This window comes from Salvelinus fontinalis, chromosome 22, assembly GCF_029448725.1.
Source record: "Salvelinus fontinalis isolate EN_2023a chromosome 22, ASM2944872v1, whole genome shotgun sequence".
NCBI classification, from domain to species: domain Eukaryota; kingdom Metazoa; phylum Chordata; class Actinopteri; order Salmoniformes; family Salmonidae; genus Salvelinus; species Salvelinus fontinalis.
In genome coordinates, this window is record NC_074686.1 from 26,626,980 (window position 1) to 26,650,410 (window position 23,431).

The 23,431-nt window shown below is 44.7% G+C and overlaps 1 protein-coding gene across 14 annotated transcripts in view; it reads left to right on the top strand.

Moving 5' to 3' along the window:
- LOC129820109 (adhesion G protein-coupled receptor B2-like) overlaps window positions 1-23,431 on the top strand; it is a 557,707-nt gene that overhangs the window by 389,564 nt on the left and 144,712 nt on the right. For all 14 annotated transcript variants that reach the window (XM_055876984.1, XM_055876983.1, XM_055876992.1 and 11 more), the window contains 4 exons: window positions 1,676-1,870; window positions 2,133-2,201; window positions 8,891-8,999; window positions 9,580-9,726. In XM_055876984.1, the coding sequence (XP_055732959.1) occupies window positions 1,676-1,870; window positions 2,133-2,201; window positions 8,891-8,999; window positions 9,580-9,726 (520 nt within the window). The remainder of the gene's footprint in view (window positions 1-1,675; window positions 1,871-2,132; window positions 2,202-8,890; window positions 9,000-9,579; window positions 9,727-23,431) is intronic.

Sequence of the window (23,431 nt, forward strand, 5' to 3'; positions counted from 1 at the left end):
TAAATCATTTATTTGGACCCAGCGTTTGTTTGAAACAGGTGTTTATTTGCTGAAATGTGTCGTTGCCCGGCTATTAAAAGGGACAGGCAGTTATTTGAGAATCAGCGTTTTACGGTACCTTCTGTTAAGAAAGTGGAGGATTGTCAGAAAGTCGCCGATACATTTTTAAGCCATCTGAAATGTACATGTACCTTATGTAGCCATTAGCCTGTCTTCCACTTCCTCAATATTTATTTCTGTGGCTATTTCCAACCTCTTCCAGCCTAGCCTAGAGCATGAATAAACTCAATAGCAAAACAGATCATTAATATACAATTTGTTCTCAGAGACTGACCTGGCCCAGCAACAGAAATAAATTATTGATTTGTCTGCCCGCATCCTACTTGTTTGCGCAATAATAGACGTGGGATTGTATTCATAACGTTTCTTTAGAGTAGGAGTGCTTATAGGATCAGTTTTGGCGTTTAAATAATAATGAATAAGATTACATGAACAGGTGGGACCTGATCCTAGATCAGCACTCCTACTCGGAGATGGTTTATAAATACTGGCCCTGATTAACTTTCTATAAAAATGAGTGGCATTGTCACATTGTCACCACTCTCACTCTCTAATGAGCTATTCCATTTATCCATTGATTAATGAATGCGTTGGTTAATCATTGGCTGACTTCCTGCTGCGTGACCTCTGACCTCCTGTCTCCGTGGCAATAATGGAAGCCAGCAGGGGTGGGGGGGGTGATAAGATGTGCTGTGATTGGTTGATTTCACTCTTAGCCTAGGCCTGTGCTAACTGCTAACCTTTCATTAGCATGGAGATGTGGTTCATTAGGTTTGATTGCTGTTGTGAATGAGGATTACCGTTCTCTGTGTGTGTGTGTGTGTGTGTGTGTGTGTGTGTGTGTGTGTGTGTGTGTGTGTGTGTGTGTGTGTGTGTGTGTGTGTGTGTGTGTGTGTGTGTGTGTGTGTGTGTGTGTGTGTGTGTGTGTGTGTGTGTGTGTGTGTGTGTGTGTGTGTGTGTGTGTGTGTGTGTGTTTGGAATCTACTGTCCTCCATGAAATGGTTTGTGTGTGTGAATGAGTGTGTGGATAACAGTCAGTCAAAGTGCCATGCAGCATTGTGAAATACAAATAGTAACCAATATCTATCCAGGGCATTTATGTCTGCACAAGTCCTTAATAAAGTAAAGGCTGAGGATTAGCTACTTGACCAAGGTGCTGGTCATTCATGTCATTCACTATCTAAATACCTACCTACAAGATCTGCTCACCACAAGCAAAAATATAGGAGAAAGATGAACTATTGTATGGATCAGAGGTCTCAGATCTCTCTTTCTCTACTCTCTACTTCGCCTCCATCTCTCTTTCTCTCTCTCTCTTACTTTTGATATTTTAGTCATATAGCAAATGCCCTTATCCAGAGTGACTTACAGTAGTGAGTACATACATTTTCATTCTCTCTCTCTCTCTCTCTCTCTCTCTCTCTCTCTCTCTCTCTCTCTCTCTCTCTCTCTCTCTCTCTCTCTCTCTCTCTCTCTCTCTCTCTCTCTCTCTCTCTCTCTCTCTCTCTCTCTCTCTCTCCCTCTCTCTCTCTCTCCCTCTGCCCCCACCTCCCTCCACCATCAGTCTCTAACCTGTGTTTCTCTCCCTCCTCTCATCCGCCCCTGCTGTCTCCAGTTGCGAGAGCATCTTGCGAAGGGTCAGAGGACCCTGGCTGGAGAGGGCATGTCTCAGGTCGTGAGGAATCTCCTGGAGCTCTTACAGAGGAGGAGCTATTACAGCGGTGACCTCCTGTTCTCCACGGAGATTCTCCGAAATGTGACGGACACCTTCAAGAGAGCAACCTACATCCCAGTACCCGACGACGCGCAGGTGGGTGGGGAGGGTGTACATACACACACATAAACACAAACCTTCAAGAGAGCAACCGACATCCGAGCTCCCGATGACATGCAGGTGGGTGGGGAGGACACACATGCACACACACATTGTGCTGGTGGGTGAAGTGGGCTATACACACACTTACAGGAAGTAACAGACATAAACAAAACAAACACATCCCTATATGTTGCATGCACAATGACACACCTCAGCTCCCCTACAATTCAACCCTCCTCTTTGTCTCTCTCCTCAGAAATTCTTCCAGGTAGTCAGCTACATGTTGGACATGGAAAACCTAGAGAAATGGGAAGACGCTCACCAGGTAGGCTTTTAAACTGTTGTTTTAGTGTGTGTGTGTGTGTGTGTGTGTGTGTGTGTGTGTGTGTGTGTGTGTGTGTGTGTGTGTGTGTGTGTGTGTGTGTGTGTGTGTGTGTGTGTGTGTGTGTGCGTGCGTGCGTGCGTGCGTGCGTGCGTGCGTGCGTGCGTGCGTGCGTGCGTGCGTGCGTGCGTGCGTGTGTGTGTGTCCGTGTCAGAGTGTCTGGCTCTGTCACGGTTGGATGAATTTGATTGCAGTGTTTATGTCATTGTGAGAAGAGTCGTAAAAACACACCTGTTAACCATTCAGGATGGATCATACCCCATACTGTGTGCACGTACTGACAGTGTGTGTGTGTGTCCATATTTTGTTGTTAATAAACAATGCATATGACCCCCTCCTCCATGCCCTTGAGTCAGGCTGGGTTTATTTGCCATCTGTAGTCAGTAAACAATAATGTGTAAACACTGGAGATAATACCCCAAATATACACTGAGTGTGAAAACATTAGGAACACCTTCCTAATATTGAGTTGCACCCTGATTTGGCCTCAGAACAGCCTCAAATCGTCAGGGCATGGACTCTACAAGGTTGGATGCTGGCCCACGTTGACTCCAATGCATCGCATAGTTGTGTCAAGTTCGTTGGATGTACTTTGTGTGGTGGACCATTCTTGATACACACGGGAAACTATTTACTGTGAAAAACCCAGCAGCGTTGCAGTTCTTGACACACTTAAACTGGTGCGCCAGGCACACACTACCATACCCCATTCAAAGGCACTTTAATCTTTTGTCTTACCCATTCAAATGAGATGATATGCTCTAAGCAAGCCACTGGAGAACAATCAAGCGATGAATGTACTTGACCATGTGTTACCAATAACATAGGCTTTGTCTCAAATGGCACCCTACTCCCTATGCAGTGCACTATTTTTCACCATTTGACTTTTTGTAATTTAGCAGACGCTCTAATCCAGAGCGACATACAGTTAGTGCATTCATCTTAAATTAGCTACTGTAGGTGGGACAACCACATATCACAGGCATATGAAGTACATTTTCCCTCAAAAACATAGCTGTAAGTAGAGTCAGAGCTAGAGGGGGGGGTGGGGTGGGTGTGGGGGGAGTCAAGTGCTGGTTAAGTGTTTTTTTGTGTGGGAGGGCCTAGAGACCTGAGGTGGCAGAACGGAGTGCTCGGGTTGGGGTGTTGGGTTTGAGCATAGCCTGAAGGTAGGGAGGGGCAGTTCCATGGGTAAGTCCCAGTGGAGTGTGCAGAGGAGTGGGGTGACATGAGAAAACTTTGAAAACCAGGCTGGCTGCTGCGTTAAGTCGCAGGGGTTTGATTCCACAAGCGGGGAGCCCAGCCAATAGCGAGTTGCAATAGTACAGACAGGAGAGCAAGTGCCTGGATTAGGACCTGCACTGCTTCCTGTGTGAGGTAGGGTCTTACTCTACGGATGTTGTAGAGCATGAACCTGCAGGAGCGAGTCACTGCTTTGATGTTTGAGGAGAAAAACAGGATGTTGTCAAGGGTCACGCCAAGGTTGTTTGCACTCTGGGAGGGCGACACTGTGGAGATGTCAACCGTGATGTCAACCGTGTCTCTTTGAGCGGGCAGGCCTTCTCCGGGAGGAAGAGCAGTTCCGTGTTGTCCAAGCTGAGTTTGAGGTGGTGGGCCAACATTCAAGTTGAGATATTTGCCAGACACGCAGAGATGTGTGTCGCCACCTGGGTGTCAAACGGGGGAAGGAGAAAAGTAGTTGAGTGTCATCTGCATAGGAATGATAGGAGAGACCATGTGAGGATTTCACGGACCCGAGTGACTTGGTGTATAGAGAGAAGAGGGTCTAGAACCGAGCCCTGGGGCACACCAGTAGTGAGAGTACGTGGTGCAGACACAGACCCTCTCCACGCCACCTGGTGGGAGCAGCCCGCCAGGTAGGATGCAATCCAAGAGTGTGCATAGCCTAGACGGCCAGCCCTGAGAGGGTGGAGAGGAGGATCTGATGGTTCACGTGTCAAAGGCAGAGGATAGATCTATGAGGATGAGAACAAAGGGGAGAGAGTCAGGTTTGGCAATGCGGAGAGCCTCCGTGACACAGAGAAGAGCAGTCTCAGTTGAGTGACCGGTCTTGAAGCCTGACTGGTTAGGGTCAAGAAGATCGTTCTGAGAGAGATAACAAGAGAGTTGATCAGAGACTTTTTGAGTGTTTTGAAAAGAAAAGAAAAGAAAGATCAACAGGTCTATAGTTTTTGATATCAGATGAGTCGAGTGTTGGTTTCTTGAGGAGTGGATCAACTTGGGCCATTTTGAATTCGAGAGTACACTGCCAGTGGTCAGGGATGAGTCTGGTCAAGAGATGGTCTGGAGAAGGGAGGAGGGGATAGGGTCTAGCTGGCAGGTTGTCAGCCGGCCAGACCTCACAGGATTTCATCTGGAGAGAGAGGGAAGGAAGAGGTCAAGGCGTAGGGTACTTCTGTGGGCCTATAGAGCTATGGTTAATAGTGGTGCGCTATATAGGAAATACTGAGCCATTTGAGATGCAGCCTCACCTGTCCTCACCTCCTGACCTCAACCCCTCCTTCCACTAATCCACAGATGTCCATCTGTCTCCCGTATCTCAACACGTTGCTCTCCTCCCTTCAACCCAACACATTCCAAAGCTAATCTGTTTTCCTACAGAGAACCTTTTACTTCTGACATAAAACTCAGTCTCTTTCACGTCTTATTCTATGCTTCTTCTCTATTATTTATTTATATCTCAGTGTTCAAAATGTTGAATCCAACAACGTAGACTAAAAGGCATTATGTCCAATGTGTGCTAATTAGCTGCACTTAGCATACAGGGCTAACGAGTACGAGCAAGCCAATGACTGTTGTAATGGGTTGGGAGGATAGAGGATCAAGCCAATGACTGGTGTAATGGGTTGGGAGGATAGAGGATCAAGCCAATGACTGTTGTAATGGGTTGGTTGGATAGAGGATCAAGCCAATGACTGTTGTAATGGGTTGGGAGGATAGAGGATCAAGCCAATGACTGTTGTAATGGGTTGGGAGGATAGAGGATCAAACCAATGACTGTTGTAATGGGTTGGGAGGATAGAGGATCAAGCCAATGACTGTTGTAATGGGTTGGGAGGATAGAGGATCAAGCCAATGACTGTTGTAATGGGTTGGGAGGATAGAGGATCAAGCCAATGACTGTTGTAATGGGTTTGTTGGATAGAGGATCAAACCAATGACTGTTGTAATGGGTTGGGAGGATAGAGGATCAAACCAATGACTGTTGTAATGGGTTGGTTGGATAGAGGATCAAACCAATGACTGTTGTAATGGGTTGGGAGGATAGAGGATCAAGCCAATGACTGTTGTAATGGGTTGGGAGGATAGAGGATCAAACCAATGACTGTTGTAATGGGTTGGGAGGATAGAGGATCAAGCCAATGACTGTTGTAATTGGTTGGTTGGATAGAGGATCAAGCCAATGACTGTTGTAATGGGTTGGTTGGATAGAGGATCAAGCCAATGACTGTTGTAATGGGTTGGTTGGATAGAGGATCAAGCCAATGACTGTTGTAATGGGTTGGTTGGATAGAGGATCAAGCCAATGACTGTTGTAATGGGTTGGTTGGATAGAGGATCAAGCCAATGACTGTTGTAATGGGTTGGTTGGATAGAGGATCAAGCCAATGACTGTTGTAATGGGTTGGGAGGATAGAGGATCAAGCCAATGACTGTTGTAATGGGTTGGTTGGATAGAGGATCAAGCCAATGACTGTTGTAATGGGTCTGGAGGATAGAGGATCAAGCCAATGACTGTTGTAATGGGTTGGTTGGATAGAGGATCAAGCCAATGACTGTTGTAATGGGTTGGTTGGATAGAGGATCAAGCCAATGACTGTTGTAATGGGTTGGTTGGATATAGGATCAAACCAATGACTGTTGTAATGGGTTGGTTGGATAGAGGATCAAGCCAATGACTGTTGTAATGGGTTGGGAGGATCGAGGATCAAACCAATGACTGTTGTAATGGGTTGGGAGGATAGAGGATCAAACCAATGACTGTTGTAATGGGTTGGGAGGATAGAGGATCAAGCCAATGACTGTTGTAATGGGTTGGGAGGATAGAGGATCAAGCCAATGACTGTTGTAATGGGTTGGTTGGATAGAGGATCAAACCAATGACTGTTGTAATGGGTTGGTTGGATAGAAGATTAAGCCAATGACTGTTGTAATGGGTTGGGAGGATAGAGGATCAAGCCAATGACTTTTGTAATTGGTTGGTTGGATAGAGGATCAAGCCAATGACTGTTGTAATGGGTTGGTTGGATAGAGGATCAAACCAATGACTGTTGTAATGGGTTGGTTGGATAGAGGATCAAGCCAATGACTGTTGTAATGTGTTGGTTGGAAAAGAGGATCAAGCCAATGACTGTTGTAATGGGTTGGTTGGATAGAGGATCAAGCCAATGACTGTTGTAATGGGTTGGGAGGATAGAGGATCAAGCCAATGACTGTTGTAATGGGTTGGTTGGATAGAGGATCAAGCCAATGACTGTTGTAATGGGTCTGGAGGATAGAGGATCAAGCCAATGACTGTTGTAATGGGTTGGTTGGATAGAGGATCAAGCCAATGATTGTTGTAATGGGTTGGTTGGATAGAGGATCAAGCCAATGACTGTTGTAATGGGTTGGTTGGATATAGGATCAAACCAATGACTGTTGTAATGGGTTGGTTGGATAGAGGATCAAGCCAATGACTGTTGTAATGGGTTGGGAGGATCGAGGATCAAACCAATGACTGTTGTAATGGGTTGGTTGGATAGAGGATCAAGCCAATGACTGTTGTAATGGGTCTGGAGGATAGAGGATCAAGCCAATGACTGTTGTAATGGGTTGGTTGGATAGAGGATCAAGCCAATGACTGTTGTAATGGGTTGGTTGGATAGAGGATTAAGCCAATGACTGTTGTAATGGGTTGGGAGGATAGAGGATCAAGCCAATGACTTTTGTAATTGGTTGGTTGGATAGAGGATCAAGCCAATGACTGTTGTAATGGGTTGGTTGGATAGAGGATCAAACCAATGACTGTTGTAATGGGTTGGTTGGATAGAGGATCAAGCCAATGACTGTTGTAATGTGTTGGTTGGAAAAGAGGATCAAGCCAATGACTGTTGTAATGGGTTGGTTGGAAAAGAGGATCAAGCCAATGACTGTTGTAATGGGTTGGGAGGATAGAGGATCAAGCCAATGACTGTTGTAATGGGTTGGGAGGATAGAGGATCAAACCAATGACTGTTGTAATGGGTTGGGAGGATAGAGGATCAAGCCAATGACTGTTGTAATGTGTTGGTTGGATAGAGGATCAAACCAATGACTGTTGTAATGGGTTGGTTGGAAAAGAGGATCAAGCCAATGACTGTTGTAATGGGTTGGGAGGATAGAGGATCAAGCCAATGACTGTTGTAATGGGTTGGGAGGATAGAGGATCAAACCAATGACTGTTGTAATGGGTTGGTTGGATAAAGGATCAAGCCAATGACTGTTGTAATGGGTTGGTTGGAAAAGAGGATCAAGCCAATGACTGTTGTAATGGGTTGGTTGGATAGAGGATCAAACCAATGACTGTTGTAATGGGTTGGGATGATAGAGGATCAAGCCAATGACTGTTGTAATGGGTTGGTTGGATAGAGGATCAAGCCAATGAATGTTGTAATGGGTTGGGAGGATATAGGATCAAGCCAATGACTGTTGTAATGGGTTGGTTGGAAAAGAGGATCAAGCCAATGACTGTTGTAATGGGTTGGTTGGATAGAGGATCAAACCAATGACTGTTGTAATAGGTTGGGAGGATAGAGGGTCAAGCCAATGACTGTTGTAATTGGTTGGTTGGATCGAGGATCAAGCCAATGACTGTTGTAATGGGTTGGTTGGATAGAGGATCAAACCAATGACTGTTGTAATGGGTTGGGAGGATAGAGGGTCAAGCCAATGACAGTTGTAATGGGTTGGTTGGAAAAGAGGATCAAGCCAATGACTGTTGTAATGGGTTGGTTGGATAGAGGATCAAACCAATGACTGTTGTAATGGGTTGGGAGGATAGAGGATCAAACCAATGACTGTTGTAATGGGTTGGTTGGATAGAGGATCAAGCCAATGAATGTTGTAATGGGTTGGGAGGATGGAGGCTCTGGGTGGTAATAGCTGCGGGGTTATTGGTGATTCTTTCTTGTGACATTTCCTTGAGGTAACATGAACTTAACAGGAACAGAAGAGATACTTAGCTTGGTGCATGAAATGAGAGAGAGAGCAAAATACATCAATGCATCATAGTGTGCATCATTCAATATTTGTTTATGAAAGAAAGTCGATTTCATGATATTGTTCTCTCTCTGTCACTCTAACACTCTTCCTTCTCTCACCCTTCTCCCCCCTTCTCTCTCTCTCTATCTCTCTCTCTCCCTCCCCCTTCTCTCTTTATATCTCTCTCTCCCTCCCTCTCCCCTTCTCTCTCCCGCCCTCTTTCTTACACCCTCCCCTTTCTCTCTCTCCCCCTTTCTCTGTCTGTCTGTCTGTCTGTCTGTCTGTCTCTCTCTCTCTCTCTTCCCGCTTCTTTCTCTCTCCCTCCTTCTCTTTCTCTCCCTCCTACCATCTTTCTCTCTCTCCCTCCCTTCTTCTCTCCCCCTTCCCAGGTTTCTCCTGGTGCTGCCCATCTCATGCGTATATTGGAGGACTTCATCCATCTGATAGGAGATGATCAGAAACCCTTCCAGAGTTTCCTGGTGGTCACCAACAACCTCAGTGAGTAGTCAATTTAACACTCAGAGGTAGGGTTGCAAAATTCCCTTAACTTTCCATAATTTTTCAAACTTATCTTCAACGCTCCCAAGTTAATAACTAAATTCTTAATTTTTTTGGTTACATTATTTGCCTTTCCTTTAGTCAGCACATCTCTACCTATTTTGGTTGGACGTCAACTCATGTTTTGTATTTGTCTCCATAAGGATAACTACATGTTTTGTCTCCATAGTGATAACGATTTGTTTTGTCTCCATAGTGATAACGATTTGTTTTGTCTCCATAGTGATAACTACATGTTTTGTCTCCATAGTGATAACGATTTGTTTTGTCTCCATAAGGATAACTACATGTTTTGTCTCCATAGTGATAACGATTTGTTTTGTCTCCATAAGGATAACTACATGTTTTGTCTCCATAGTGATAACGATTTGTTTTGTCTCCATAAGGATAACTACATGTTTTGTCTCCATAGTGATAACGATTTGTTTTGTCTCCATTGTGATTACAATATGTTTTGTCTCCATAGTGATAACGATTTGTTTTGTCTCCATTGTGATTACAATATGTTTTGTCTCCATAGTGATAACGATACAGCGAGAGCCCGTGACAGCGGTGTCCAGTGACATCAATTTCCCCATGAAGGGTAGGAGGGGCATGAAGGACTGGGCTCGATCCGCTGAAGACAAACTCTACATCCCCAAAGAAGTCTTCACCCTCACCTCCGATGGTGAGAGATCATGATCTTCATCATCATCGTCGTCCTCATCAGAATTATTGCCATCATCAACATCGCCATCATCAGCAGCTTCATTGATGTCGTCTACATTGTCATCATCATCGCCATCGTCGTTGTTGCCGGCGTCTTCATCTTCATCATCATAATCACACTCCTCATAATGAAATGTTCTTCAAACATCCTCTGAAGACTCTCCCTGACCTCACCATACTTACATCAAGATGTCCTCATAAGGTGTGTGAAGAGTAATACAGGTTGTCCTAAACCTAAGGACTAGATTAAGGTCAGCTCATTCGTAATATTAATCCCATCCAAATCTACCATGTCAATCATTTTTTCTTGGCGGGAAGGATATTATCCCAGCCCTAAACACATTTTGTTTTTTAGGAAACTATAAGGGCCTCTGATAATACATATCCTGTGCGAATTGACAGCCCTGTGTTTTGAGGGGTATTACAGAGTTTAACAGGTGCTGCACCCAGTTTGCTTAAAACAGAGTGCTGTGTATGTAGCCTTCAGATAAATGATCTGTGTTGTCATATATCAACTTTCCCAGTGCCTACTTCTCTTTTCAAATATTAAGCGGATGATATTGTGCCAAGGAATTGATAATTCGACAAATATGTCAGTTAATTCAATGATCTGGAAACAGTTAATTGTTCTTACTGCCTTTTCTGAATTGAAAACCAAAATAAGGCTATCCCTAGACAAGTTGAAATGGTGTATCTCCACGCCTATAGCCTCCAGGCTAGGGTCATAACGGTCCATTTGGAATAAGAAAAAAATATGTTTACATATTTGTCCGAATCGTCCTCTGGAAGAACAGAAATGCAAGGGTAATCATTACGTAACCAACCTTCAATAGTAATACTAGTCCCGTGCAAATAGGGCTTTAGAGTATGTTATGTTAGAAGTCTTCAAAACACACACTTTCTTATATAATCTCTAAACAGCGAGAGAAAGTAACAAGCCTGGTCGTCTGTACAAAGTTCGAGGTCATGACCCTGTCAGAGATAAGATTCTCAATCTTAAGGTGGTTTCAAGCCTAGAATCCTCCAAGCTTTCAACCCAAATCAATCATTACACTACCATAACAGTGAACGATTGTCTCACGTCCTACTTTAAACTCCTTTTCAAATCAATCAATCAATCAATCAAATTGATTTATAAAGCACTTTTTACATCAGCAGATGCCACAAAGTGCTATACAGAAACCCAGCCTAAAACCCCAAACAGAAAACAATGCAGATGTAGAAGCATGGTGGCTCGGAAAAACTCCCTAAAAAGGCAGGAACCTAGGAAGATACCTAGAGAGGAGCCAGGCTCTGAGGGGTGGCCAGTCCTCTTCTGGCTGTGTAGGGTGGAGATAACAGTACATGGCCAAGATGTTCAAACGTTCAAAGATGACCAGCAGGGTCAAATAGAAATAATCACAGTGGTTGTAGAGGGTGCAACAGGTCAGCACCTCAGGAGTAAATGTCAATTGGCTTTTCACAGCCGATCATTCAGCATTAGAGACAGCAGGTGCGGTAGAGAGAGAGAGTCGAAAACAGCAGGTCCGGGACAAGGTAGCACGTCCGGTGAACAGGTCAGGGTTCCATAGCCGCAGGCAGAACAGTTGAAACTGGAGCAGCACCACGACCAGGTGGACTAGGGACAGCAAGGAGCTATCTGGCCAGGTAGTCCTGAGGCATGGTCCTAGGGCTCAGGTCCTCTGAGAGAAAGAGAGAGAAAGAGAGAGAATTAGAGGGAGCATACTTAAATTCACACAGGACACCGGATAAGACAGGAGAAATACTTCAGATATAACAGACTGACCCTAGCCCCCCGACACATAAACTATTGTAGCATAATTACTGGAGGCTGAGACAGGAGGGGTCGGGAGACACTGTGGTCCCATACGACTATACCCCCGGACAGGGCCAGCCAGGCAGGATATAACTCCACCCACTTTGCAAAAAGCACAGCCCCCACACCACTAGAGGAATATCTTCAACCATCAACTTACTACCCTGAGACTTACTACCCCAAGTCCGAGTATAGCATACGGAAATGTCCCCCACAGCACAAACCTAAGGGGGGGCGCCAACTCGGACAGGAAGCTCACGTCAGAGACTCAGAGACTCAACCCACTCAAGTGACACACCCCTCCTAGGGACAGCATGGAAGAGCACCAATGAGCCAGTGACTCAGCCCCCGTAATAGGGTTAGAGGCAGAGAATTCCAGTGGAGCCAGGGGAACCGGCCAGGCAGAGACAGCAAGGGTGGTTTGTCGCTCCAGTGCCTTTCCGTTCACCTTCACACTCCTGGGCCAGACTACACTCAATCGTAGGACCCACTGAAGAGATGAGTCTTCAATAAAGACTTAGAGTCTGCGTCTCTCACATGGATAGGCAGACCATTCCATAAAAATGGAGCTCTATAGGAGAAAGCCCTGCCTCCAGCTGTTTGCTTAGAAATTCTAGATACAATAAGGAAGCCTGCGTCTTGTGACTGTAGCATATGTGTTGGTACGGCAGGACCAAATCGGAGAGCTAGGTAGGAGCAAGCCCAAGTAATGCTTTGTAGGTTAGCAGTAAAACCTTGAAATCAGCCCTAGCCTTAACAGGAAGCCAGTTTAGAGAGGCTAGCACTGGAGTAATATGATCAAAAAATGTGGTTCTAGTCAAGATTCTAGCAGCCGTGTTTAAGTTTATTTAGTGCTTTATCCGGGTAGCCGGAAAGTAGAGAATTGCAGTAGTCTAACATTGAAGTGACAAAAGCATGGATACATTTTTCTGCATCATTTTTGGACAGAAAGTTTCAGATTTTTTGCAATTGTAAAGGCTTTCATATTCGTCCTCCTCCTCGGACGAGGAGAGGCGAGACGGATCGGACCAATACGCGGAGTGGTTAGTGTTCATAATGATTTAATATAACAAAACTGAACACTGAATTACAAAACAAATAAACGAAGTGCAGAAACCTATACAGTACCGTGTGGTGAAAAACACAAACACGGAAACAAACACCCACAAAACACACGTGAAACCCAGTCTGCCTAAGTATGATTCTCAATCAGGGACAACGATTGACAGCTGCGTCTTGATTGAGAATCATACCAGGCCGAACACAAAAATCCCAACATAGAAAATCAACCATAGACAAACCCACCCAACTCACGCCCTAACCAACTAAAATAAATACAAGATAAAGGAAAACAGGTCAGGAACGTGACAGAACCCCCCCCCCCCTTAAGGTGCGAACTCCGGGCGCACCACCATAAACTCTAGGGGAGGGTCTGGGTAGGCGTCTGTCCACGGTGGCGGCTCTGGCGCTGGTCGTGGTCCCCACCCCACCATAGTCAATCCCCGCTTCCGTGACCTCCTCCCAATGGCCACCCTCCATATACGCAGCTCCGGACTGAGGGGCAGCTCCGGACTGAGGGGCAGCTCTGGACTGAGGGGCAGCACCGGACTGAGGGGCGGATCCTGGCTGGCTGGCTCTGGCGCATCCTGGCTGGCTGGCTCTGGCGGATCCTGGCTGACTGGCTCTGGCGGATCCTGGCTGGCTGGCTCTGGCGGATCCTGGCAGGCGGACGGCTCTGACGGCTTGGGACAGACGGGCGGCTCTGATGGCTCGGGACAGACGGGCGGCTCTGACGGCTCGGGACAGACGGGCAGCTCTGACGGCTCATGACAGACGGGCAGCTCTGACGGCTCGGGACAGACGGGCAGCTCTGACGGCTCGGGACAGACGGACAGCACTGACGGCTCGGGACAGACGGACAGCTCTGACGGCTCGGGACAGACGGACAGCACTGACGGCTCGGGACAGACGGACAGCTCTGACGGCTCGGGACAGACGGACAGCTCTGACGGCTCGGGACAGACGGGCAGCTCTGACGGCTCGGGACAGACGGGCAGCTCTGACGGCTCGGGACAGACGGACAGCTCTGACTGTGCTTAGCAGGCAGGCCGCTCAGACAGTGCTGGGCAGATGAGAGACTCTGGCTGCGCTGGAGAAGAGGAATGCTCTGACAGCGCTGGACAGGTGGGAGCAACTGGGGATAGAACCCGGAGAGACAGCCTGGTGCGGGGGGTTGCCACCGGAGGACTGGTACGTGGAGGTGGCACCGGGTATACCGGACCGTGAAGGAGGACACGCGCTCTTGAGCACCGAGCCAGCCCAACCTTACCAGGTTGAATGATCCCCGTAGCCCTGCCAGTGCGGCGAGGTGGAATAGCCCGCACTGAGCTATGCTGGCGAACCGGGGACACCATTTGTAAGGCTGGTGCCATGTACGCCGGCCCGAGGAGACGCACTGGAGGCTAGATGCGTTGGGCCGGCTTCATGACACCCGGCTCAATGCCCAACCTAGCCCTACCAGTGCGGCGAGGTGGAACAGCCCGCACTGGCCTAAGCACACTGGACTTAGGGCGTCGTACTGCTCAGACACCGTGTTATGCGGTAAAGCGCACGGTGTCTGACCAGTACGACGCCCTCTCACTCCACGGTAAGCACGGGGAGATGGCTCAGGTATCCTACCCGGCTTTGCCACACTCCGCGTGTGCCCCCCCCCCCCCCCCCCCCAAGACATTTTTGGGTCTGACTCTCGGGCTCCCAACCGCGTCGCCGCGCTGCCTCCTCATACCAGCGCCTCTCTGCCGTCGCTGCCTCCAACTCCGCCTTGGAACGGCGATATTCCCCAGGCTGAACCCAGGGTCCTTTGCCGTCCAGGATCTCTTCCCAAGTCCACGAGTCCTGTGTCTTCTGTTGCTGCTGTCGCTGCCCTTTTCCACTTGGTCCTTTGTTGGTGGGTGTTTCTGTAAAGGCTTTCATATTCGTCCTCCTCCTCGGACGAGGAGAGGCGAGGCGGATCGGACCAATACGCGGAGTGGTTAGTGTTCATAATGATTTAATATAACAAAACTGAACACTGAATTACAAAACAAATAAACAAATAAAAATCAACCATAGACAAACCCACCCAACTCACGCCCTGACCAACTAAAATAAATACAAGACAAAGGAAAACAGGTCAGGAACGTGACAGCAATGTTACATAGATGGAAAAAGCTGTCCTTGAAACAGTCTTGATATGTTCGTCAAAAGAGAGATCAGGGTCCCGAGTAACGCCGAGGTCCTTTACAGTTTTATTTGAGACGACTGTACAACCATCAAGATGAATTGTCAGATCCAACAGACGATCTCTTTGTTTCTTGGGACCTAGAACAAGCATCTCTGTGTTGTGCGAGTTTCAAAGTAAAACATTTGCCGCCATCCACTTCCTTATGTCTGAAACACAGGCTTCCATGGAGGGCAATTTTGGGGCTTCACCATGTTTCATTGAAATGTACAGCTGTGTATCGTCCCCATAGCAGTTAACATTGTGTTTCCGAATGACATCACCAAGAGGTAAAATATATATTGAAAACAATAGAGGTCCTAAAACGGAACCTTGAGGAACACTGACATGTACAGTTGATTTGTCAGAAGACAAACCATCAACAGAGACAAACTGATATCTTTCCGGCAGATAAGATCTAAACCAGGCCAGAAATTGTAGACCAATTTGGGTCTAGGGTCCAGGAGCAAGACGACAGATGCAGAGCCTTGGTCTGACGCCAATAAAACTTCTTAGGGCTGCAATCCCGTTAATGGGATCGATATGACAACAGCCAGTGAAAGTGCAGGGCGCCAAATTTAAACAACAGAAATCTCATAATTAAAATTCCTCAAGCATACAAGTATTTCACACCATTTTTAAAATAAACTTCTTGTTATTCCCACCACAGTGTCCAATTTCAAAAAGGCATTACAGCGAAAGCACCACAAACGATTAGGCTAGGTCACCACCAAATCACAGAAAAACACATTTTTCCAGCCAAAGACAGAAGTCGCAAAAAGCTGAAATAGAGATCAAATGAATCACTAACCTTTGATGATCTTCATCAGATGACACTCATAGGACTTCATGTTACACAATACATGTATGTTTTGTTCGATAAAGTTCATATTTATATCCAAAAATCTCAGTTTACATTGGCGCCATGTTCAGAAATGCCTCCAAAATATCCGGAGAAATTGCAGAGAGCCACATCAAATAACAGAATTACTCATCATAAACTTTGATGAAAGATACATGTTTTACATAGAATTAAAGATAAACTTGTTCTTAATGCATCCGCTGTGTCAGATTTCAAAAAAGCTCAGAGCCCAATCAAGCCAAACAGGTACCTGCCATATTGTACAGTCAACAGAAGTCAGAAATAACATTATAAATATTCACTTACCTTTGATGATCTTCATCAGAATGCACTCCCAGGAATCCCAGTTCCACAATAAATGTTTGATTTGTTCGGTAATGTCCATCATTTATGTCCAAATAGTTACTTTTGTTAGCGCGTTTGGTAAACAAATCCAAAGTCACGAAGCGCGTTCACTAAAAGCAGACGAAATGTCAAAAAGTTCCGTAACAGTCAGTAGAAACATGTCAAATGATGTATTGAATCAATCTTTAGGATGTTTTTAACATAAATCAATAATGTTCCAACCGGAGAATTCCTTTGTCTTCAGAAATGCGATAGAACAGAGCTCGCTCTCACATGAACGCACATGGTCAGCGCATGTTCAGCTCATGACAAACCTTACTCAATCCCCTCTCTTTCGGCCCCTACCTCACAGTAGAAGCATCAGACAAGATTCTAAAGACTGTTGACATCTATTGGAAGCCGTAGGAAGTGCAAAATCATCCATATTCCTCTGTGTATTTGATAGGCGATGAGTTGAAAACCTACAAACCTCAGATTTCCCACTTCCTGGTTGGATTTCTTTCTCATGTTTTTGCCGGCCATATGAGTTCTGTTATACTCACAGACATCATTCAAACAGTTTTAGAAACTTCAGAGTGTTGTCTATCCAAATAGTCTAATAATATGCATATATTCGCAGCTGGGACTGAGGAGCAGGCAGTTTACTCTGGGCACCTCTGGCCACCTTTTCATCCAAGCTACTCAATAATGCCCCTTCAGCCATAATAAGTTAAAAGGTCATTTACCACCTTCACGAGTGCAGTCTCAGTGCTAGGATGGGGTCTAAAACCAGACTGAAGCATTTCGTATACATTGTTAATCTTCAGGAAGGCAGTGAGTTGCTGCGCAACAGCTTTTTCAAAACATTTTGAGAGGAATGGGAAATGGATCTGCACAGCTCACAATCAACCTGTATTCCCTGTAGACACGGGTTGGAAAGCAAAGATTTGGGGGAGGATTTGGGGTAAAAGTAGATAGAAATAGATAAATAGAGACAGAGAGACAGACATAGAGAAAGAGATGAGTATATCTCTGTTTCTGATCCTGACCTCCGCCCCCTCAGAATAACAAAGGCCCCACAGGAAATTACACGCACACACACACACACATGCACACACTGACTTCATGTGTGCCTCTTGCCATCCACATGAAAGGTTGCAATGGTGTCAGCAGTGTCTGGGGTCTCTGTCTGGCTCTGAGGACACAGCTCCTCTCTCTCTCTCAACCACTCGCTCTCTCGCTCTCCATCTCTCTCTATTTGTCTACCCCTCTCACCATCTATATCTCTCTCTCCTTCCCTTTCTCTATCTCTATCACTTTCTCTATCGCTCTCTCTGCCTACCCCTCTCTGACAGGGCCTTTCTCTCCCTCTGTCTCATCCTGTATAGTCAGAGTGATGGCAAGAGAATGTCGCTGCTGATGAGAGGTCAGAGTGGCCATGCAGAGAGCTCATTGTGACCAGTGCTCGGATGTTTATCAACGTGTTTGGTCATTACACCTCTTATCAAAGCCATTCTCCCACAGACAGTCCCACTGATAGGCTCAATAGGCTCAAGACATGCTGTAGCACAGACAGAGTGCAAGTGCGGACACATGCACACACACACATATTGCACACACACGCATGCACACACACACGCACACTCACGCACACGCACACATGCACACACACACACACACAATGGCCTATGATAGGCTCATGAATTGCTCCACAGCCCAAGACCAGCCTTGTTCACTGATCCATAGGATGACACTGACCCAGATATATAGAGAGGCTAAGACACACATACACACACAGATAACCACATAGAGCCATGCACTAGCTCACACTCACACATACAGTACACACACACACACATTCAACCTCATAAAAGATAATGATCCAATGACAGGCCAGAAGTTCAGGGTGTAATAAAGAAATGGATACACAACATGGTTTATTCATTTCTACCCAGCACTATAACACAACCCATGCAACAGTTGACCCTTGACTTACACTTAACTTACAGCTGCAATGGATCTTAATAGCATGTCGGCCATGTCTTTAGATTTAACTGGCTTTCATGGATGCTTGGTGCTTCATCTCAATCTGGATATCCTCTCATTCAATACAGATGCCCGTCTCAAGATTTCCCATTTCAGTTAGCGGCTCACGGTTAGCCGACACGATTTAAACGCTTTAAAAAGAACGGGGTGACCAAATTCTGTTTGTGGAAAATGAATTTATTAAAGTTTGTGCGACAAAATGGTCTCCTGGTCTCAATCAGGTTGTCTGTAATGAGCATAGATGGGCAGTATTTCTGTTACATGTATTTTAAATACGTGTTTTATTTACATATTTTCATCTCCCCCTCTCTCTCGCTCTGTGTATGTGTGTGTGTGTGTGTGTGTGCAGTGCTGTGTATGAGTTGACTATGCAAACAATTTGGAATTTCCAGCACATTAATGTTTCTTATAAAAACAAGAAGTGATGCAGTCAGTCTTGCCTCAACTCTTAGCCAAGAGAGACTAGCATACATAGTATTGATATTCACCCTTTGGTTACAATGAAGAGCAAAATGTGCCACTGTGTTCTGGGCCAGCAGCAGCTTAACTAGGTCCTTCTTTGCAGCACTTGACCATGTGACTGGACAATAATCAAGATAAGGTAAAACTAGAGCCTGCAGGACTTGCTTTGTGGAGTTTTGTGTCAGTGTTGAGATGAATGCACTTCTCTATAAGCATGTTGAAACTCTGTTGTTCATTTGTTTGGTCAAACACCATTTTTTACAACAGTTTGCTAAGAGCTGGCAGCAGCTGATAGGTTGGCTGTTAGAACCAGTAAAGGCCTCTTTACCATTCTTGGGTAGCGGAATGACTTTGGCTTGAGGACAAACACTTTCCTCTAGGCTCAGATTAAAGATATGACAGATAGGAGTTGCTATAGAGTCAGCTACCATCCTCGGTAGGTATCCAATCTAAATTCTCAATGCCAAGAGGTTTGCCATTATTGATCGATAACAATAATAACAAAATTCTAACTTAGAAAGCTTTTTTGGTTGTTGCATGAATGCAATGGTTCACTGTTCATTGTTGGCATTTCCTGCCTAACTTTGCCCACTTTGCCAAGGAAGTAATCATAAAAATAATTGGCATCATCAAATGGTATTGTGATGAATTATACATCTGCTTCGTTCAAAGAAGGAGTAGAATTTGTCTTTCTGCCCATAATTTCATTTAAAGTACTCCAAAGTAGTTTTTCCCATTGATCTTGGCTTCCTGGTACATTTTCTTCTTCTTTTTGTTGAATTTAGTCACATCATTTCTCAATTTGCAGTAATTCAGCCAGTCAGATGTGCAGCCAGACTTATTAGCCACTCCTTTTGCCCATCTCTTTCAACCGTACAGTTTTTTTCATCAATCCATGGATACTTAACAGTTCTAACAATCCGTTTCTTAACAGGTGCATGTTTAGAAATAATTGGGAAAAAAAGCAAGTGCATTGTCTGGACGCTCCTTATTAATCACATCAGACCAACAAATATGTTTAACATCATCCACGTAAGAGTCACAGCAAAATATTTTGTATGATCTCTTATACACTATTTTAGGCCCAGCTTTTAGAACCTTGGCTTTCCTGGTTGTAGCCATTACAGTATAGTGTGACCACTGCATCCAATGGTTATGAATACAGCCTTAGAACAATGTTCTACAGATATTGTAAAAATGTGATCAATACATGTGGATGATATACTGTAGTTCCTGTAGGGTTTGTAAACACCTTGGTATACAGCAACACTTCCCCTATTGGCATTCCAGTCTCTTTTGTGAATGTTATATCCTTGTATTGCTACTGCGGTTCACAACTTTGAAGCCCCCTTTCACCCTACATTGGTATCAAAAGTGTGATGGCACTATGGTGTGATAAGTGTCTGCTAAATAACTTAAATGTAGATGTAAAAAGTATTACTCTAATGAGCTCCGCCCCGAAACAAGGCCAATGACAATACCCAATGTGCTTTGCAGTTGTTCATTTTCACATATATATATATATATATATATATATATATATATATATATATATATATATACATTTTTGTCATTTAGCAGACACTCTTATCCAAGGTGACAGTGTGTTCAACTCAGCTGAATCTGGCAATGAATGGTGTGGCTGTTGAAGTTGAGGAGACTAAATTACTTGCTGTTACTTTAGATTGTAAACTGTCATGGTCAAAACATATAGATTCAATGGTTGTAAAGATGTCTAGCCGTAATAAAGAGATGCTCTGCTTTTTTGACACCACACTCCAAAAAGCATGTTCTGCAGGTTCTAGTTTGTCTTATCTTGATTATTGTCCAGTCATGTGGTCCAGTGCTGCAAGGAAATACCTAGTTAAGCTGCAGCTGGCCCAGAACAGAGCGGCACGTTTTGCTCTAATTGTAATCAGAGGGCTAATATTAATATTATGCAGCCAGTCTCTCTTGGCTAAGAGTTGAGGAGAGATGTACTGCATCACTTCTTCTTTTATAAGAAACATTAATGTGTTGAAAATCCCAAATTGTTTGCATAGTCAACTTACACACAGCTCTGACACACACTTATCCCACCAGACATGCCACCAGGAGTCTTTTCACAGTCCCCAAATCCAGAACAAATTCAAGAAAGCATACAGTATTATATTGAGCCCAATTGCATGGAACTTTCTTCCATCTCATATTTCTCAAATAAACAGCAAACCTGGTTTCAAAAAAACCAACAACGCCTCTCCCCTATTTGACCTAGAGAGTTTGACCTAGAGAGTTTGACCTAGAGAGTTTGTGTGTATTTGACCTAGAGAGTTTGTGTGTATTTGACCTAGAGAGTTTGTGTGTATTTGACCTAGAGAGTTTGACCTAGAGAGTTTGTGTGTATTTGACCTAGAGAGTTTGTGTGTATTTGACCTAGAGAGTTTGACCTAGAGAGTTTGTGTGTATTTGACCTAGAGAGTTTGACCTAGAGAGTTTGTGTGTATTTGACCTAGAGAGTTTGTGTGTATTTGACCTAGAGAGTTTGACCTAGAGAGTTTGTGTGTATTTGACCTAGAGAGTTTGTGTGTATTTGACCTAGAGAGTTTGACCTAGAGAGTTTGTGTGTATTTGACCTAGAGAGTTTGACCTAGAGAGTTTGTGTGTATTTGACCTAGAGAGTTTGTCCTAGAGAGTTTGTGTGTATTTGACCTAGAGAGTTTGTGTGTATTTGACCTAGAGAGTTTGACCTAGAGAGTTTGTGTGTATTTGACCTAGAGAGTTTGTCCTAGAGAGTTTGTGTGTATTTGACCTAGAGAGTTTGTGTGTATTTGACCTAGAGAGTTTGACCTAGAGAGTTTGACCTAGAGAGTTTGTGTGTATTTGACCTAGAGAGTTTGACCTAGAGAGTTTGTGTGTATTTGACCTAGAGAGTTTGTGTGTATTTGACCTAGAGAGTTTGTGTGTATTTGACCTAGAGAGTTTGACCTAGAGAGTTTGTGTGTATTTGACCTAGAGAGTTTGTGTGTATTTGACCTAGAGAGTTTGACCTAGAGAGTTTGTGTGTATTTGACCTAGAGAGTTTGTGTGTATTTGACCTAGAGAGTTTGACCTAGAGAGTTTGTGTGTATTTGACCTAGAGAGTTTGTGTGTATTTGACCTAGAGAGTTTGACCTAGAGAGTTTGTGTGTATTTGACCTAGAGAGTTTGTGTGTATTTGACCTAGAGAGTTTGACCTAGAGAGTTTGACCTAGAGAGTTTGACCTAGAGAGTTTGACCTAGAGAGTTTGACCTAGAGAGTTTGACCTAGAGAGTTTGACCTGGAGAGTTTGACCTAGAGAGTTTGACCTAGAGAGTTTGTCCTAGAGAGTTTGTGTGTATTTGACCTAGAGAGTTTGACCTAGAGAGTTTGTGTGTATTTGACCTAGAGAGTTTGACCTAGAGAGTTTGTGTGTATTTGACCTAGAGAGTTTGTGTGTATTTGACCTAGAGAGTTTGTGTGTATGTATTGATATGTAGACTATGTGTGCCCTTTTAAAAAATGAATGTAGTTCTGTCTTTGAGCTGTTCTTGTCTATTGATGTTCTATGTTATGTAATTCTGTTTTATGTTTTGTGTGGACCCCAGGAAGAGTAGCTGCTGCTTTTGCAACAGCTAATGGGGATCCTAATAAAATACAGTACAAACAACTAAGGTAGATAAACAGCAACATTTCACAGTTATAGCAAGTAAGACTTTTCTGTAACCATTACTGAGAATGTTTTTGCTGTTCGGCTGGCAACTTGCAAATGTATTTTTGTATTTTAAATACAATACTTAGCAAAATATCTTACATTTTATTTTGATATATTCGTTTTTTAAGGTATTTTGTAGTTGTATTTTGTAATTAGAATTTGCAATGTATACCCGTCTCTGGTAATGAGTTTGTGGTCTGATCAAGTGTAGTAGGACTGTCAACCCTCGCTCCCAACCAGATGCTTTTACCCACAATGCAGTCTCATCTACATGTTCATGCACACAACCTTCAATTAGGATCCATCACAGTGACAGCTCTCCATCGTCAACTTTGATCTTCTCTCTCTCTCTCTCTCCCTCTCTCTCTCTCTCTCTCTCTCTCTCTCTCTCTCTCTCTCTCTCTCTCTCTCTCTCTCTCTCTCTCTGTTAGATTTTGGATGACTCACCCCATGTGCTTGATGAGAGCATATTCCCTCCTTTATCCTCCTTTCTACTTCCTCCATCTCTCTGCTCTTCTTCTCAGCTGAAGGGGCCAGGGAGGGAGAAAGAGGTGGAGACACTCATCTCTCAGACTGAGCTATCTCCCTCTCTCCTTCCCTCCCTCCTCCATCCCTCCCTCCTCCCTTCCTTCCCTTCCTCCTTCATCCCTCCCCTCTTCCTCCCTCTATCCCTCCCTCCAGACAGGGTGACATTTACAGAGGGACACTGCCTCTCTATGGGAGCCAGCTGTTCTCTCAGAGACACTGCTCTGGGGAGAGAGGGATTAAGGGACAGAAAGAGAGGGGGAAATCAGAGGAAGCACAGAGGAGCAAGAGACTCTTTGGCCTATTGAAAGCGACGAAGAGGTGAAAAGGGTATGGAGGGAGGGAGGGAACAAACAAAAATGGATAGAAAAGTTCTGAAAAGAGGAAGCAAAGAGAGAGTTGAAAAGGGGAAGAGATGGGGGGATGAGGAGATAGGAGGAAGTCTGGATGGAGTTTTGAGTTCAGTACAAGAGAGTTTTTTATCATTTCACTTCTGTGCACCTCTAAATGTCATTATCTATTGGATCTCAGCTCTTCTCAGCTGGTTGGTGAACTTTTAACCTTTCACGAGTATCTACCCCGGATCCGGGAGCACCCCCCCCCCCCCCCACACTGATTAGCATCGCTAGCATAGCGTCACAATTAAATAGTAGCATCTAA